The sequence below is a fragment of the Anopheles marshallii genome, chromosome 3 (genome assembly GCF_943734725.1).
Source record: "Anopheles marshallii chromosome 3, idAnoMarsDA_429_01, whole genome shotgun sequence".
In the NCBI taxonomy this organism is placed as follows: Eukaryota; Metazoa; Arthropoda; class Insecta; order Diptera; family Culicidae; genus Anopheles; species Anopheles marshallii.
The window spans coordinates 17,718,579-17,737,842 of NC_071327.1; the positions used below are offsets into that span (position 1 = coordinate 17,718,579).

General features: G+C 43.4%; 4 protein-coding genes across 4 annotated transcripts; 2 read left to right on the forward strand and 2 right to left on the reverse strand.

The window, feature by feature from the left end:
• The first annotated feature begins 2,963 nt into the window (after nt 1-2,963).
• LOC128711978 (UDP-N-acetylglucosamine--dolichyl-phosphate N-acetylglucosaminephosphotransferase) lies at nt 2,964-8,865 on the forward strand. Its single transcript, XM_053806870.1, has 4 exons — nt 2,964-3,157; nt 3,239-3,359; nt 3,418-3,866; nt 8,370-8,865. The coding sequence occupies exons 1-4, from the start codon at nt 2,964-2,966 to the stop codon at nt 8,863-8,865; spliced, it is 1,260 nt and encodes a 419-aa protein (XP_053662845.1).
• Nucleotides 5,046-7,437, reverse strand: LOC128711977 (beta-1,4-mannosyl-glycoprotein 4-beta-N-acetylglucosaminyltransferase). Its single transcript, XM_053806869.1, has 2 exons — nt 6,962-7,437; nt 5,046-6,342 (listed from the first exon to the last, which is right to left on the reverse strand). The coding sequence occupies exons 1-2, from the start codon at nt 7,435-7,437 to the stop codon at nt 5,046-5,048; spliced, it is 1,773 nt and encodes a 590-aa protein (XP_053662844.1).
• Nucleotides 8,866-14,778: 5,913 nt separating the features above from the next.
• Nucleotides 14,779-17,043, reverse strand: LOC128713413 (menin). The gene is made up of 2 exons (XM_053808273.1): nt 15,962-17,043; nt 14,779-15,769 (listed from the first exon to the last, which is right to left on the reverse strand). The coding sequence occupies exons 1-2, from the start codon at nt 17,041-17,043 to the stop codon at nt 14,779-14,781; spliced, it is 2,073 nt and encodes a 690-aa protein (XP_053664248.1).
• A 1,025-nt stretch (nt 17,044-18,068) lies between these two features.
• Nucleotides 18,069-19,040, forward strand: LOC128714330 (WD repeat domain-containing protein 83). The gene is made up of 2 exons (XM_053809206.1): nt 18,069-18,135; nt 18,196-19,040. Exons 1-2 carry the CDS (start codon nt 18,069-18,071, stop codon nt 19,038-19,040), a joined length of 912 nt encoding a protein of 303 aa, XP_053665181.1.
• Nucleotides 19,041-19,264: the final 224 nt, after the last annotated feature.

Below are 19,264 nucleotides of genomic sequence, written 5' to 3' on the forward strand. Positions count from 1 at the left end.
ATCTCACAGGATAGGTCAACTAGTGATTCGTCGTTAAGGCGGCACACTTTAAGATCGCTTATCGCTTAAAAAACACCCGAAAAGCAGTACACCCGTCCGTTCGGGTGTAAAACCTGTTTGCCAAATGCTCGGAGAACTTCAAGAATGGAAAACAACGCCAGCCAGCAATGGCCAGCAAAGAATCGCGAATGTGAAATTGAAAGCACACACGCTGGAAGAAGCACAAAGAATGCAGCACCAAGCGGTCCAGAATGCTTTCGGGCAGGGTCCAATATTTTTTGGCTTTGTTTTCGTCCCATGCCAATCACCCCCGGGGGAAGGTTCTGTCCAGGTATGCGAACGGTGCTCCAGAGCACCGAGGAGACGCGTGATCGCGCTCTCAATCGGCTCGCCTGATGTTCAATCGCTATCGGAACGATCGCAAGTTGGCGGTTGTCTGAAGGTGCGCAGGAAGGGTTGGAAGTTTGCTGACGTTATCCTCATACCAATACTTCTTCCTTAATGCCGGCGCAATTATTTTAGCTTCCCTCCCAATTAGAAATCGAGCCCCGAAACGAGTTCTGCCGATGGCTTGTCCGTGTAGTGGTGCGTTGCGTGAAACGATCGAACACAATGCGCACCTTTTTTTTGTTTGTTTGCCTTCTCCTAAAGCTGAAAGCTTATTATTGTCATGCACGCACACACCGGAACACACAGACCGGGCCGTCAAAATGGTTCCGCAGCATCCCGCGGGGCGGACGGATTGAACGAACCGGCAAGACAGACGCAAGCGATGGAAGCGTTTGGTACGATCGCGACGTGTTTGATCGTGTCGTTGCTTGTTTGGTTTCATTGTCGTCTTACTTTGCTTCTTCCATCTTTCCCCGAGAAGGTCGAGGTCGTGTGCATTCACTTCATTCATCTCGCGAATGTTCGAAGTTAAGTCAGAATTTTCTTTTTCTCAGCATCTTTTGGTAGGAGACAAATGGTATTGGTAAACTTATTGTAGCAATGGCAGAATAAGAAAGCATCGTTAGACCATCGGCAGCACACATTAAAAATGGAGAAAACGAAAATCTTATTTTTTTTTCTACGAAAAAATGGTAAAAATAATACAACAAAACTTACACTATCTCGCATAAACTTTTTCATGCCCTCAAACGTACTCGTATGCGACACCCTGTCGGTTCCACTCGTCTGTTTTCACCTGTTTGTTCAACCATGAAATTGACTCACAAATGTCACACACGGTCATTTGTCCGCGTACAAAACCGCATGTTGCCTTCCTTTTTTTTTTATTCCGAAAGCTTCAAATTCACATCGCTTGTGTGGTTTGTGTTTGTTTTTGCGTTAAAAAATTCCTTGGTGAGTAATTTACAGATAAAGGCGCAATGCAACTTTTACTAACGTTCAACAAACGTTATGTTTTCATTGCGGGGGGTTTTCCATTTTCCTCGTATATAGCCCCCACGGTGGGAGGGCGATGGGGACGATTTTGCGCTTGTAAAACATGTCGATAATATTTGTAAGCTGTCTAATTACCTGGTAGGCAGCGGTCGACCGCAGGGTGTTGCGTTTATGCAATCGTTTTTCCAGCCCCGATGTTCGGTTTTTCTTTCCAGCGCTGCAACACATGCAAGCGCAACGTGCCACAACACTGTCGAATTGCTGGTGCTTAGGTGATGATTTCAACGGACGGAAGCGAGACGCACACTATATATTTTTTTCCCGCCAACCACTACACTAAGCACTAGACACGTGCACACTAGCCGTTGTTTTCATGGCTTGCTGTCGGTCGAAACAAAAAAAAAACGTTTGCCGTAGTTTGGTTTATCGTGCGGGGAAGAATAATGTCAAGTTAATTACAAGATTTAACCGTGAAAGCTTTCAAAGCTTTTTATCTATTTAAGCAATTAGAGTATGGTGCAGCAAACGGAATAGAATCAAGATGCTGGTTCTATAATGTTGTTTTTCACTGTATCTTCCATTCGTTATTTATTCATTGCTGGTGTCGGCATAACACAAAACGGTAAACAAAATACGCAATACTATCGCTCTGTGCGTAAGTAATCAGATCACATATGCCTTTTACATATCAATTATGAAAACACTCTGCCTTTCCGTTTTTTTTTTTTTCATACACCTTTCCGGTTATAGCACCCGTGTTTCAATAACAACCCGTGTAAATTCTGCTCGTATTCGTACTCCCACAAAAGCACAAACTTCTCACATATGTCGCGCGGATCGCACACGTTTTACCACCCCATTTACGTATATTGGAGGAAGATGGTTGCACAAACGCTAATCGAACTTCACGTCAACAGGCTGTACGTGTACGGCGCCGTTGTATAAGCAACACACCACAGACGCCACGATGCGCGGAGTTGGGTTTTTTTGGCCCCACAGAAGGAAAGCAACGCTACCACTCGCTTTGGATGTTTCTCGGATACTAAAGAAAATAAAGGTGGGCACATCGCACAAACTGAGCTTTGCTCGCGCAACCAACCGATGAGACCGGTCTCGTGCTGGAGTTTCTCTCGCGAAGGGTCAAATGGCTCTCCAAAGAGAACTTTTTTTTTTAGATTCAGTTGCATTTCAGCTCACACAAATTTTGAATGATGTTTTCCATACATATTTTGGTAAAAGATTTTTGTAGTCCACCCATAGGGTTTGAAGCTACACATCGAGGGGTTAGGAACCTTTTTTTTGAGAATAAAATGTCTTCTAAATTAAATTCCAAAAACGAAATGTACAAATAAACATTTGCATGCAAGGACCACGGCCTCAGCAGCAGAGATGACAGATTTGACAGTTCGACGTCGCGTCAAAATTGCACAATGCATTTGTTTGGCGATGGCAAATAATAACAGTACAATCATGATCGTTGTTTTGCTTTAGTTTGATCCTGTAAATTGTGTTTGAAAGCCAGCAAATTTAATCGTTTTTGGAGTGTGTAATTAGTTTTGATTAGTTTAGCGTGTAAAATGTCCTTCTTTCACTGTTTCGAGTTTGATCTGTTGGGACAACCGGTGTCCCTTCCAGTGCCATTGATCGTTAATGTGGCGATATCTGTCGGGGCGTTCTTTGCCGGCCGTAGCCTGATACCGAAAATGAAACCGATGTTTATCAATGCGAATCTGTACGGGATTGATATGAACAAAGCGTCCAAACCAAAGATGTAGGTATTTGTTTCTTTTCTACATGGGTAAAGCATTTTGTTTCATTTAGATTATTTAAAATTTTCTTTTTTTTTTTGCAGCCCAGAAGCATTCGGCGTAGTCACGGGATGTATATTTTTAGTGTCACTGTTCCTTTTCATTCCGGTGCCTTTTCTTAGGAATTTTTCCGCCACCATCAAGGGGGACTTTCCGCACGATAAGGTACGCGAATGGAGATTCGCTACTGGAGCTTGTAATTTTAAAAATACTTTTTGTTTAGTTTGTAGAGTTCATCGCAGCAATGCTGTCGATCTGCTGTATGATTCTGCTCGGGTTCGCTGACGACGTGCTTAATCTACGGTGGCGTGATAAGCTGTACCTACCTACGATTGCGTCACTGCCACTGCTGATGGTGTACTACACTAACTTCAATTCCACCACCGTTATCCTACCGAAGATAGTTCGACCGTTACTGGGCCATTCGTTAGATATCGGGATGCTTTATTACCTGTTCATGGGTATGCTGGCCGTATTCTGTACGAACGCTATCAACATTCTTGCCGGCATTAATGGACTCGAAGTGTGTCAATCACTTATCATCGCCAGCTCGATCGTGGTGTTTAATGTGGTGGAAATACTGAGCGGACACCATAGCGATGCGCACGAGTTTTCACTCTACATTATGCTGCCTTACATTGGTGCGACATTTGCATTGTGGCGTTACAACAGGTAAGCGCTAGGTGTAGGTAATACCGCGTTACTGTTAGTTCGAAGTTAGTTTATTTTAGCAAATTGTACCTAAATTACAAAACAAATAACTAGCATTCGTATTACATCATCACTCGAGCGCGCCACGTTCACTCCGTCTACGGTTCATCTACCAGTCTATGTCTATCTTCAGTACACATGCCTTTTCGCAGGACTTTACCGTTTGCACAGTAGCTTGCTGCTCCACACGGGGTTTTGTACAACTAGAACCCCCCCTCCTCCAATTGCGTTATCTCTATCTTTCCTAAGAACTACTAACTGGTTTTCATTTCAGTCGATCACATTTTCTTTCGCGCACAGCTTCCATCATCTCGAGATCAGCAATAACTGCATTTCCATCCTTTTCATTCCAATTATTCTTGTGGATAGGTACTGTAATGCGAACTGCCTTTTCCTTCGCTATCTTCCCAAGAATCTGGAGTTACAGTATCAAAACGTTATTACGTAATTGGTGTCTAGCTAAAGGTCTGTGAACAGCTCCTTTTCCTTCCTTGATAAGCAGTACGGCAATTGCTCGTCTGGTATGCATATTGCAGTCGAAAGTTTCCTTCTATTAGCCAAGTCATGTTGCAGTTCCCGTTTTTTGTTTCGATTCCACCGTCCAAACCTTCACAGTACAGTACAGAAGACGTAGTAATTGCATTCTAGAGTGTATATAAATATTGATAATATCAGGACATTGCAATGGTAAGATTATGTCATGTTTAGGTTCCCTCCTTTTCTTCGATGAATGATACGTGGCTAATTCATGTTTCAGATTCAAGGATGATGCCGTGCTGATTCCTGCTTCTTTTGGACTCTTGTATCGTTTCGTATACCGGCGGCGTCCTAAACTCACATGACATGATGGTTTTCCGTGTTTAAATGTTTCCTATTATGCTTATGAGCGGTTTGTTTCAAGCGGTGCGAATATTTTGACTAGTTGCGATTGATGATCCGATGTTGCTTTTGCGCATACACGCGTTGCATATTATGATTATGTGTGATGGTTTGTGGTTGGCCATGAGATGGGGATGGAAGAATTCGTGTTATTCACCGTCTCGTGCGCATCCCACAGACCACTCTCGCGCTCTCTCAGGTACGATCTCCTTCCCGCACAGACGAAGGAAACAGATCAAATATAGATCTAGATTGTGCAACCTAGCTAAAGTAATCATCGTCCGCAAGGTTATCGTCCCAGCGGGCAAAGAGATTCAGTACGATATTATCAAACTTCCAGCTGTTTTCCCGCACGTACTCTGGCTGGTAGTACTTGTCCGTTCGGCGGCTAAGCCGTTCGAGGGAGCGTTCACCGTCCTCCAGGTCTTTACCGGTCGCAATTAACTGCTGAACGTATTCCTCGTTCAGTACCTTCGTTCGCTTCGGGTCTGGAAGGTATAGGGCATCCTTCGCGGATACGCCTGTAGATGCAGCACGATGCTCGTAGTACTGCACGATCGAACCCGGTTGGTAGCATCGCCGACAGTACCATCCACCAAAGTGATTAAGATCACCAATCAGCATGACCGGCTTTTCGATTGCGAGCAATCGATCAGGATCGGAACCGTACACCTCGCGCAGTGTGCTCATCTGCACGGCCGCACTGCCGATCACCGTACTGTTCCCGGGATGCTGCCAAAAGAATCCGTACACATTGTGCTTCAGGCGGAACCGCACCGGCTGTGGCCAATTATCGTACCAGCGGAGGTATGCCACCGCTTTGCGGTTCAGTATTTCATCGGTGCCACTAAATAGCACAATATCATCTGCATGGATTGCACCTTTCTTGGTGTATTTAAGCAGCTTTCGGAACATATTTCTCCCACTGCATGTCGCATCAGACACGATCAACAACCGGTTCCGTATCGTGCGCAAGAAATCCGTCCCATCGGCATGGTGCGCGATGGATGCTCCGTACGATGCCGACCCAGGCACCCCCACGGGTCGGTCACACAGCACGAAGAGTGCCACTTGATCGGCTAGCTCCATCAGCTGAATTTCCAGCACCTCCACACTGATGAAGGTACTCTGGACGATGTAGAAAAGATTTCTGGCGTATCGGCGTGGTATTGCCGTCTGGTCACGGGGTGGAATTTTGGACGTGATAAATGCACGCCAAATCACCTCCGGCTGCCCACAGTCCGTACCGTGCCATTGAGGATTGCAGCGACATCGCCCCGTACCGTCGTCTCCTACCGTTACTGCGCTGCCATCATCTGCGGACAACACATCATCCGTTGCCGGTGGGCTGTTTTTGCTAAGCTCATTTGCTTTGGTTTCTGTACCGGTGCTACCCGCCACTGATTCCGGCCTTCTTATTCCTGTATCTATCTGTTCAGTCTCATTGTTGCCGGCCTTGCTAGTTGCCTTAGAAGTCACCAACGCCTTCCCTTGCGTACCTTCAACGAAGCACAACCGTCGTTTTCGGATCCCCTGCCAGTCGGTGTAGGAAATCGTTCTGCAAGCAAAGAAAGGGAGAGGGCGTTGAAACATAAAAAATAAGATTATAATTTAACACAGACATAATTTTATAAATCGTCCTTAATATTGATTTCCAAATCACTTCAATTGGATGCTTATAACCTCCCGGAAGTTGTGTGGTTTTTTAGCACACTACTCATGTCACTGGGTCACTCCCAATCCTAAGCCAATTAGTGTCTGGCCATTGACCTGATGCGACGTACACTAATCTTGTACTCATTAGGTACAACTGGGGCAACCGAGAGTGCCGGGCATGCAACTACACATTAAATTGCACCAATTTAAGAATTGGTTTTAAAGCTTGACGAACAAATTGTGACCGGCACTAACAAGAAGGACGCAACATCAATTCAATTTGCACTGTGTCCGAGATTTTGCATAGCAGCGAATCTCATGCTGTTGGGTTGAATATTGGATAAATTGATATAAATGAAGGTGTTCGCTCACAATTGTGGGGTAAGAAGAAAGTTGATACTAAAAAAAACTTTAACTGTCACTACGAAAAACCCAACCCACATTTCATAATTCTCTGCATCGCAGTATCGTTCCTTCACGACAAGGAGGACACAATCTTCTACACCTACGGTAGTACGTACCTAAAATATTTCTCTGCACTTTCCGCCTTTGGTATGTCGCGCTGAATCCATGGATGATATTTGGGATGTCTCGGATGTAGCAGTTTGTTCTTCAACAGCTGATTACCACCATCGTTTTCTACACCAAGTGCAACGTCGTTGGAGAGTGCGATCCCATCAGGGTGGCGTGGGCCATCCGTTGCCAATCCCACCGTTCGATTAGCGATGAACCGAACACCAAACGGGGACCAGACGCCGCCAATCGACGGTGTAGCGATCCGGTGGTGTACATTACCTTCCAACGGCTGCTGCTGTTCCTGCTGTCGGAACTCAGCTGTTTGTGCGCGGCCATCGGTAGCATCCTCCGTATCGATTGCGGTCGACACGAGCAGCGAACCGAACAGCAGAAACAGACAGATCAGTGAGATTTGCAGCAGAAACAAACCCCATAGAAAGAACCGTACGTCGAGCTTCCGTTTGGCACCACCGGGAGACATTCGAGATTGCCGTACCCGCACTGCCCCCAACCGGGGGTTGCACCCGGTTGTGATCCGCTTGTTGTTCCCGGAGGGATACAACCGTACAGTGTGGGCGTTCGAGTTGAACGACGTTTTGCGACACGCGTTGGGGTTTAAGTTAACTCCAGTGCGAAAACACCGACTTTGTATTTAGTAGGCTGTGCTTCACCACAGTTGCTGCCCTCCGTAGGATTTCACATTTGATTTGAGCAGAGCAAATGCTTCGTTGCTACTATCTGTCTGGGCGTACCCTGGAATTCGTCCTTGCGTCACGAAACTGCCCGTTACTGTTGTCTATTCACATTTTCCAGCAGCTGAAAAGCGAAGAAGGTACAAGCTGCGTTCTCTTTGCACTCATAATGCACACTTGGGAGTTCTGCTTTCATATATCACTGATAACTGTCGGGACAGGGCACAACGTAATACGTCTGCGATGCGATGCGTGAGCGTACGGTTTTGTGAATGGAAGCAGCAATCGGTCAAACGAACAACCAACCCACCCCGTTTTGCATCGCAAAAATGCAACAAAAAATGAGTCATACGCGCGTGTGGGATGAGAATAGAGCAGAGGGAACCTAGACAATTGACAGAAGTGTTGCCAGAAGTGATGGAAAAATATCAACTGCAATAGTGGGGTTAAATTTTCACATTGATAAACAAAACATTAGCATTATTGGTTGAAATTAAGCGTAATGTGTAGTTACATAATTTGTGGCTTAAAATAAATATTCTGTTATGTATGATAAAACAGCTAACAAAGTTGGCAACAGGGCTTGTTATCCTTTTCAATCAGCTGTCATTCGTAGCTTCACCGAACTGCGCATGTATTGGTGTGAAGATTTGTTGTCTCAGTATGTTTACTCACCCGTTTTTTTAAATATTCATTTTCTTCCGTTTTGCTGTCGTTTCAGATATCCGTCGCAGGTGTTCGTTGGCGATACGTTCAACTATCTGTCCGGCATGACGTTCGCAGTTGTCGGGATTTTGGGACACTTTAGCAAAACCGTGCTGTTGTTCTTTATACCGCAGGTGCTAAACTTCCTCTACTCCGTGCCGCAACTGTTCCGGTTTATTCCCTGTCCTCGCCATCGGATGCCAAAGCACGATCCTGAAACGGACCTGCTCAACATAAGCCGCACACAGTTCCGGGTGGATGAACTGAACGTACTTGGCCGGCTCTGTTACCAGGTTTTTCGGCATCTACGGCTTATTCAGTGTGAAATCGATCGTGATGGTAAAACTGTAACCTGTAACAACTTTACCATCATCAACTTCTGTATCCTGCTGACTGGACCCATACGGGAAGATCGACTGAATCGGTTGCTGGTCGTGTTTCAACTTTTCTGCGCAGTGTTTGCGTTCACGATACGATACCCGCTGGCGCATTACTTTTACGATACGAACTGAAAAACGGATTTCAAATCTTCCTCCTCATACGATGAACTCGAAAGAAGGACACCAAAGTAAAGTAAGTAAGTAGAAACACAAATTAAAAACTCACAATTCGGTGCAATTGTGTAAAAAGTTAAAGACTTGCGAGTTAAAATTTTGTTAAAAATTTTGAAAAATAAAACATGAATTTCTTTATCGAATTCCTACCGGTTTTCTTTCATTGATAAAGGAACTGTTGTTCAACGATTCGTTTGCGGAGTGTTTCTCTTCGCTTACAAGGTATATATAGGTTTATTGTGTATGTGTTTTATTCTCCTCTTTCATCCACTTTCACAGTTCTCTATTTTGTTGTGTCCTTTACATGTTTCAGCTACTGCTAGAATATAAGGGATAGACAACTTTCATGTCTCGACACCAGATGTTTCATTTGTATTGTTTATCTTGCATATTTTCCTCAGTTTTTCCTGCCTTATACATGCTTGCTGATTAATCAAAGATAGTGTCAGTGTGTTTGTTATATACTTTTGCATTAGTTTGGACCAAAGAAACTGAAGCACAGGGTGTAACAATGTATTTCTATTGTAGTTGGTATTATTCATACTATTTCATTGCATTTGGTGCTTGTAGCATACTTACAACAGAAACAAAAACACCCCTTTACCCCATTTTTAATGTTGTAACATTCATACTATTATTTGATCTGTTTATTGAAAAAGTATGGGAACAAGTTGACGGAAAAGCAGAAACGGTAGAATTATGCCAATGTAACTTGATTTTGTCCCTCGCCTTAACGCGTTTTTCTTATGTTTCATTGTTTTCATTTAGATGTTTTCTTTTTTCCTTCTTCGTTTCCATGTCTCTTTATGTATATAAGTATATGAATATTTTCTCAAAAATATATAAATGTTTTATACATGATTTTGCATATTATTGTTTATGTGTGTTGTATGCCAATTGTATTGTATGACACCTTTTGATGTTGTTTTTTTTTTGAGTTTCCCTTTGTTTTTGGAATTCATTTGCCATATAGGTTGAAAATGTGTTTCATATGTACTCCTGTAGCCGATTGTGGGGTTTCTGCGTTTGTTTTATTCCATCTCCTCAGTTTCATATTGTATCAATCGTGCAGAATGGCCTGGCTTTTATAGTAAACTGCACTGTTTGTAGGATCAGTTCCGATCGTAAATTTACAGCACAACGCTACTTCATACACAGATGTGGTGAAACACCGATTACTTCCTATATAATGCTTTTCATTACCATCACCAATCACAGACCTTCTACAGGCAAAAAACGTGCGTTAAAAACGCTTCGGCAAACTGCAATCTTTGCAATATTAACAAGCGAAAACGAATAGCTCTTTTCTCAGCTTCTCTCCATTAGTTCCGATACCAATAACTTAGGACGCATGAATCGTCGGTTGATAGCATACATACATTGGCGATGTATACCCATTCATTTAAGGAACACGTTAACGAAATATGTTAATACCAATAACCATAACTGGGGAAGCTGGCTAAACCCAACTTGCCGCATAATTTTAATCGCATTCGCTTTTAAGAAACAACAGAATAATTTAGACCAAAACACAATAAAAACCAAATTTTAACCTAAAAAACAAGCTTTTTTCCCTTCCTACCCCTGTGTTAGTAATGTTCTCCACACTATGCACATTGTAATGCATCGCTAATCAGTTGTACACTCTACACAACACGAAACAATCAAGAACTAGAGCCTCTATTTATCCTACTAATGTTACATCTTCAGCTATGCCACACATATCTAGGACCCTAAAGAGCCCTTTTGCTGCTTCTTTCTTCTTGTGTTTTTGGGAGATCTTAGGTCGGAGTTGCCACGAACACCCACGACCTGTCTTAGTACCGTGCGCTCAGTACGGTACGCTACGTGATCGTTCTGTATGTATGTGATGTGTATTCATGAATCCCATGTATGTGATGCACGATCAGAAGGACCCAAATGTATGCTGGTGCTGGAACTGGACATTACATACAACGGATATACGTGCGCTTATATATTCCACCGTGGGAACGAGAAAACTAACAACATTGAATTGTGTTGCATTACATATCTGGCGATGAATTTATGCTCTGAACCCGTCTGGGTAAGAGCATCAAATAAAGGACAATTCTACCGATAAACATTACACTTTGCTAGTGTAATTTAGTTATGTGTGATCTGCAGCCATTTACCACTTGAGTGGCAGGATAAATATTAATTGCCCGGTAAACATTGCGTAACCGAACGTGGCTAATCTATTTTAGTTTTGTTATTGTGGTTTGCGATGTACTGTCCCGAGTGGATCTTACAAACAAGGTACTAATGCGAATAATTATAAACAAATGGCACAGCAACAATATAGCAATTAGTAATGCTCTCTCTCTCTCTCTCTCTCTCTCTCTCTACTTCTCTATTTTCTATTCTGTGCGTTCTTATGTTTTCCATTGTATTACCTTTAATGCATTGTATTTGTGCAAAGGAATGTAAAAAGTAAAACAGGAAACGGAATTAATACGAAACTCAGCTCCAAGCAAGTCTACAATACACTATTTCATAATGGTGCCGGGGATTGTAAGCATTAATGCATTTGCTAGTGTCATTGTATTCATTTACGGAATATTGTATTCAATTGCTCTGGACACTATTTTTACACGATTGCAGTAACTAAAATATATATACTGTTTGCAATGCAATATTGTTTACTATGTGTCTTGTTCGGTACTTGCCTTCCGCGAGCGTTTTTAATGCTTCTGTTACCAACCATGGATGCGTAAGACAATAATGTTAAGGAACCTACATGCTCGTTCGAACGAAAATATGGCGTTCATATAATAATGTTATGAATTTTTCAGCTTCCCAATGCCATTTTGAAATGGAAATTCTTATTAATATTTGTTTTTGTCTAGCTATTTCAACATTGTACCATTTGGCCATGATTACGATGAATACAAAACAATCAACAACGATTAGATAGGAAACTGAACGCAAACAACTATGAGTGTCCCAACAGCACCGAAGGAAGTGTAAGCCTCTCTTCATTTAAAAGAATGTTCCTTTCGCTCTATTACATTGGCGATTTTTTACTGTTTTGGGGCCGATCCCGTCCGAATCTTGTCCGATCCCGGGGTTTGCTATAGTTAAACTAACAGCTATTGGTTTTTTTTTTGTTTTGCGTTCTAGAAGATCACGCACTAGGCATGATTATACATTGCCCTACTTGCCCTACCACAAACAGTTCCATCACTTCCCTAATCACGCTCAGGTTCGCATCAGTCATGTTTGATAGATTCCCGCGTCCCTATTTTCCTGCTTCTCCATTCGTCCATTTTTTTTTGTAGTTGTAATGCAATAAATACACCTTATCAAAAACAATGTAGCTCAGTCCGTTCTACCAACAGCTTTCTTTGTTTTGATCACTCACTATCGCGTTCGTTCAGTACGATCGATTTCGATTAAAGGAATAATGATAGGTTACAATATTTTTTTGGTATTCTTATTTGACTTTATAAGGTGTGAATACATGTACGTTGCTGCTGTGGTGCAGTTTAACCGCTCAAAACTGGCAGTCCCATAAAAAACCTAAGCCATCGAAAAACGAAGAAAAGGCATTCCAAAGGTGGGGGCTGCAACACACATGCCCGCTGCTTGGTATTGAAATTTTGTTGTACCTTTTGTGGTTAGATTCCTGATTTGTTTAATTTTGTATGTTTTTTTTTGTCAATGCTTATCTTAATTTAGTAAAGATCAAATTAACTGTTTGCCTATAATATACCCGCGCCACATCGCAAAAGGTACTGGAGAGCGTTTTGTTTTCTATGATCAATGAAGAAAATTTTGCTACTGATTTGTTTGTTTTTGTTTTAAGGATTGTTACGCTACGTACGGAACAATAAATGGAATTGTTTCAATCGTGTGTAGTATTGATTTGAACTACCGGCTAAGAAAAGGGAATTAATGCGTGAGCACAGTATTATTCTCTAATATGGGTGTTTTTTTTTTTTTGTTGTTACAGTGATGTTTGTACTTTCAATTTTCGATTGTTTGTTTTGTTGCTACCAGCAGCATCAACCGTGTTTCTTCTCAATTTCGCTCTGTTATCGGTGTCTCAGATCTTCCTTCAATTGCTGACTTTAGTTTTGTATAACGCTGTCTCTTCCTCCAGTCCAGTAGACTTCTTTATCTCCGAAAAACACAATTTCAGGAGATTGGTTTACTTTTTCGAGACAAAGGAATCTCTTGCGCTACGTTATATCTTCTCGAAGGTATTGTTCTATCAGCTTACTGCTGCCTATCCTTTTACACAGCAGGACTCATGTTGATAAGCATCGTCGATAGAAACAAAAATAACCACAAGTTATGTGGTGCCATTTTGTAAGCTTGTGCTGATTTAAAACTATTACTTTCGTCTCCTTTCCTTATGATAAGACCCTTTTTGCTCATCTTACGCTATAACATAATTATAAACCTTTATGCAGCGAATTTTGCCACCTCACCGCAACTTTATCCATATCCCAAAAAAATTAATAGATCTCTTGATTTCATTCATTAATGCACCGTACTTCATAAGTTTCTTTTTTTTTACTTAATTGGCTTTGCCAATATTATCTCTTGCACCATTTAGAGGTGGATTCAAACGACACAGCAAACGGAAAAACGTCTCTGCTGGACGTTTTGGCAACTTCCTAAGGAAGTGAAAATTTCTTTCTTTATCCTTTTTTTCATTTGACTGATTTTGTATAAAATTTTCCAACCAACAAGCCCCAAAACAAAGCGAAACGTATAACAGGCGCGGCTAAAAACTTAAATGCTTCCCCCTCGTTATGCACGGACCGTGTTACGCGGGAAAATGCAGCTCGATATGATGGATAATAAGTTACGTTTGTCTAGCGTTAGATAAACTATAGGAAATATTTACAAAACATATTTTGATTACGTACTATTGCATAGCGAGTGGCAAAAATTGTTTGATTGTTGATGCTCTCTATCTCTTACACACTACCAACTTCCACCTTACAAGATCTATTTTCTTATGTTTTCGTCCTATTGCCTCATAGGCGTTTCAACCCGGAGCAATTAAAAGTAGCAGAAAATGTAATGCCTCCATTTTCTTCATCATTTACATACTAGCGGGACAAAAAAAACACAACATAAAATGCCCCCTCTCTTATGCAACATACTCAACCTCAACAATGCAAAACCGTGTTTACAAATTTAAATTTTCGATAGAATAGGACCTGGCGGACACTTATCATACACTTATATCACGACACCAGCTAAACGGGAGAAAGATTATAATTTTAACAACAAACAGATTGGAAATAATCACATAAAAAGCAATACTAGCCAGGCGTTATACATACATATCAGGTGCAAATAGGGTAAAATAATTTAAACAACACGTTACATGTACACGACATGGGATGAAGAAGTCGCCTATTGAGTGTAAAAAGTTTTCACACTCGTGCATTTAATGCTACAAGAATCGATTGACCAAAAAGGTAGTGCACGCAGAACGGTGCTGTTGATCATGCCTTCAAAATCATACCAAAGCAAGAGAATAAAACCAAAAGTATCATTCCCAATCAGATAACAGATAATATAAAAAGTAACCAAAAACAAATAGAGTTTTATAAATAGATCAAAACTAACGTGTTCCGACTAGAATCGGTCGTTTTGTGTGAATGGAATGGCTGTATAGTTTGTCGACAATATAAGGAATTTTCTGCCTCCCCCAAAACACTGGGAACTGTAGGAAAAAAAAGCAGTGCCCCATTAATAAAAATACGCGTAAAGTGAACCATTTTGATTGGCGCCCTACAGATACGGATAATAAATTAGGTTGACTTAAAATTACGCCACTGCGAATCGCCCTCTCCAACGTATTATTTTTTCTGGTTTCCATAGAGGTTTCTATTCTCTGCGCGCCCGTTTCGGTCGGGTGTTGCCATCGATACCCTCGTTGACGGTTATTGCTCCACCAGTGGTCCCTATCGAACCGCCGCCACCGAGCGATATCTGGCATCCCCGCAGCTTCTTGCCACCTACCTGCACCTGGCTCTGAGCCGTAATTTGCAGCGAGATCGCATTTGTGTTCAACTTCTCCGTCAGCAACAGATCCTTCAAACCTTTCATCTTCTGACTGTACAGCACAATGATGGGTCGTTTCGGTTCCGTATCGTCCGCACTCGTGTTTCGCTTATCGATCTGTGGACATTTCTCTGCTTCCGCATCTTGCTCGCCCTTTAGAGCACCCTTCTCTCGCTTTCCGTTGCTTGCGAGTGTGTCGGGGTCTACAGTCGTAGAAATACCCTCCCCATCAGATGAAGCTTCAGCACTTTCTTCCGTTGTGAACGGTTGTCCGCCACCTTGCAGTAGAAATTCGGGATTCAGCAGCTTTTCGCCACATTTGCCAACCAGTGCCTCGAGTGATTTCGGCAGCGAACTACCTTTTACGGAGGTGCTACCATTAGTACGACCACCATTCGTGACGTTGGCGTCAGCTTTCGTGATGTTGTTATTGTTGTGGTGATGATGGGCCGAATCTTCTGCTCCGTTTTTGCCGCCACCATTCTCCTGTCCGTGCTGGTGTCCCGTTTGTGCTTGTGGTTCCTGGTCGGCACATTTAATGATCACCTGCGATCGTATATCGTGATCGAACTTTGCGATCGTAGCCACCAGCGGTTTGGCCCAACCGATGTGCAGGATGGGCGTTTGGCTGCCTTCCTCCCACTTGCAAATGCCGTCGTAAAAGCGCAACAGGTTGGCAAAGCAGGACGAATCGCGAAGAATGCTTTTGGCCGAATGGCCAGAGCTTTCTAACTTCATCACCTGCGGGATCAGCTCGTTGGCAATATCGAGGAATTCTTTATATATTTCTTCGTCATCTCGCGAGTAGTTGTACCTGTATGTGAATAATAAATTAATAATTAATTCTCTTTATCCCATCGTCAATGCGCAACTCAACAATACGACCGGTTTGCATCTAAATCTCTACCAAATCGTTTAAGGATGATATGATCATTGATCGGACAACTGTTAGGCAACTTTTAGGTAAAGATATCCGGAAATGCTGCGAAAAACGATAGATACTTACAGTCGAATAACATCGCTACTGTCCGCCCAGGAAGCGAACGCTTCCCGATACATATTCTTTCGATAGTAGTACCCTCCCTGGTACGTGTACGGATACACATGATGGTTTCGGTAGAACGTCTGTGCTGATCGCACCGACTCGTTGTACAGCTCCTCGCAGCTTTTCCTGCCCGACGTTGGTTCGACCTCTTCCAGCTCACCCAAACAACCAAGTGCCATCGGGTACTTCTTTAAATGTCCCATATCGTACAGCAGCCAGAGCAGCTGTTGCTGCAAATCGGCCACCTCCAAACATGCGCTGGTAGCCGTCAATGATGGATTAATCGCGGACACAATCGCCGCCACCTCCATGTATCGGTTGCAGACAACCGGATTGCCCGCCACGTACAGCCACGTTTGCGATTCAATGCCCGGTGCAACGGACTGGCCGCGTTTGTCCTCCGCTCCCTTGCCGTGCCACGTTACCTCGATTGTTTCGTCACCCGTCTTGCCAAACACGACCCACACGTGGTCCTCGGAGATGGCCAAATGGACGTCCCGATAGCCCAGCATCTGACATCCGGCTACGACAGCAAATGCAACACCGAAGCAATCCAGCTTGTTACCGCACAGATAGCTATAAAGACTCTGCAAATGAGCCCGATCCTTGTACGAACTGCGCAGCAGGGAGTTCCAGATGATGTCGGACACTTTCTTGATAATTTCCCGACTGGCAAACTTGGAATCGGTCGTCGTTTTCACCAGCAACTTTTCGATCGGGGCCAGCACGGATTTGAAGCGCTTGTACAACCCTTCCACGGTGTCGTACCGGATAACAGGAAAGTTTCCCGCCGGGTCGGCCGTGGCGTTCTTTCCTCCCTCGACATTGTTATTGTTGTTGTTGGTGTGCGAGGACGCCGACGAAGAGCTCGATTCCAGCACCTTCGTCGTGAGCGAATGCTCAATCAATCCGGTCACGATCGACAGCAGCGTTAGGTCCGGTTCTTCCTCGCGATTGTTCAGCTGTTGGCGAAACAGTTTTATCACATCCGGAATCGCACGCAGCGGAAACAGCTTGATAACGTCGTCACAAAACTCCGTCATCGTTCGTTCATCTGTTGTGGCACCACCGAATTGATTGAATTTAGTATACCAAGAGGCGACGGTGTGATGCTTGATTTTCTTTGTTTACTTTTTAGCTTAACTTTAGCAGCACCAGACAGGGAACTTCATCTGTGTGCGGTCTCTCTGGGGCAGAAACGAAACCCCCTTTTTTACGGTTCCGATTACAACATACACCTCAGGTTTATATGACACTGGTACCACGACTATTGACAATAACAATTATACTGGAACTTTTCGTTTTTGGTTCAACCTTCTGCGACGTCATTCGCCATTTGGCGTCTCGGGGAGCATCATCACGCTCCATTCCTTGTTCCCGCGGAAAATACCTCACCTCCCTCCACAACCCACCACCAACACTGAGTGGAAATGAAGTGGAGGTCCTTAGCGATTACAGGGCGAAAGCGCGCGCAGGCAGATTATGTCCTCGTGAAACTCGTTCGGTACCGTCACCGTGTCACACACGTTCAGCATTAATTCCATTTTCGTTACAGCGTAGATCCCCCCGAAAACCGAATGCGAGGAAAAGTGCGTGCTGACAGCTGCTGAACCAACAACGACACACGGCCCGCTATCGATGGAATGTGCTGATATGCGCCACAGCCACAGGCTCGCAAAACAGACACGACAGCATAGATTCGCAAAATAACACTATTCGATAACGGGCTACCGTATCGCGACAACGTTATGATATGATTTGCAACTGTGCAAACATACCAAATTTTGGGTTATCACTATATTTTTTCAGCTGTATAAAGTGGGCTTCTCTCTGACGCGCGCGTTCTCGACAGCTAGCGAAAAAATGTTGCCTGTATTTTTTTCCGAAAATTTATGCAACACACACTCATACACATGCACGTGCAGTCAAACTCAGCAGAGAACCAGTTTTCGCCAGAGTCGAGATCAACCCTGCAAAACGATAAGTTTGACAACCGGCAAAAGGGTGCTTTGTTTACAAACAACGAAGCGTAGCGCTAAAAAAGAAATCCGCTACACGGAACATGGTCATGGATTTAGTGGCTAAAAGAAGCATTAATTGTGAACAGGGAGCAGTGAGAGCTGTGCGTTATAATGGTGAGTGTGTTTGCGATTAGTTTTGCTTGTAATAAAGCTTCTCCGCCGTTCGTCTTTTAGTTGATGGATCGTACTGCTTGTCGTGTGGCTCGGACAAAAAAATCAAACTATGGAACCCTCGGACAGGATTACTACTTAAGACATACGGTGGGCATGCAGACGAAGTAATGGATGCTGCGGGTAGTTGCGAAAGTAGCTACATCGTGTCTGCTTCTCTTGATAAAAGCGTCATTTACTGGGATGTATCAACTGGGTTACCAGTGCGACGATTGCGAGGTCATGCTGGAGGCGTTACCTGTATACGCTTCAACGAAGAGTCATCGATTGCCGTTTCGGGATCGAAAGATAACACGGTGGCATGTTGGGATATACGTACCCGTAAGCTTGACGCTGTCCAAACAATGCGAGAGGGCAAGGATTGCATTACAGCGCTTGTGGTGAGCGAACACAAGATCATCTCCAGCTCGCTCGATGGATCAATCCGGCAGTACGATATACGAGCCGGGGAGCTCGTCTGTGATACAATCGGTGTACCGATAACATATCTGGTGCAAACGCGCGATGGCCAATGTCTACTGGCAGCTTGCTCCGATGGAACGATTCGACTGATCGATAACGATTCCGGCGAACTTCTGTCCGAGTACAAAGGGCATCGGGTGGATGACTACACAATCGAGTGTGGGATTATTTCAGCCGATACGAAAATCATTTCCGGTTCGGCAGAAGGTGCAGCGATCATTTGGGATCTTCTGGAAGGTGCTGAAGTGCGGAGGTTGCGCATAGGAAGCGAAGTTGTGCATTCATTGGCACCACATCCGACGGGAAGCGATATTTTATTCGCTCGTAAACGTCATATAGAAGTGTGGGGCAAACCGGACGATGATGAAGGTGATATAGTAGATTAGAATAAAATAAAAACGAATGATGATGTTAGGATATCAATGAAAAAACAGAGATCGTAAATGGATCAGTGGAAATGTAGGAGCAGAAAAACATTCGAAGTTCGAATTTTCAAATTGGTTTCAAGTGTTCGAGCTGTTTGTGAGATTAATTTAACGTTCATTTGATGAAAATCAAAAACTACATTAAGTAAATACTATTGTATAAAATATCGAGAAACAACAAACAT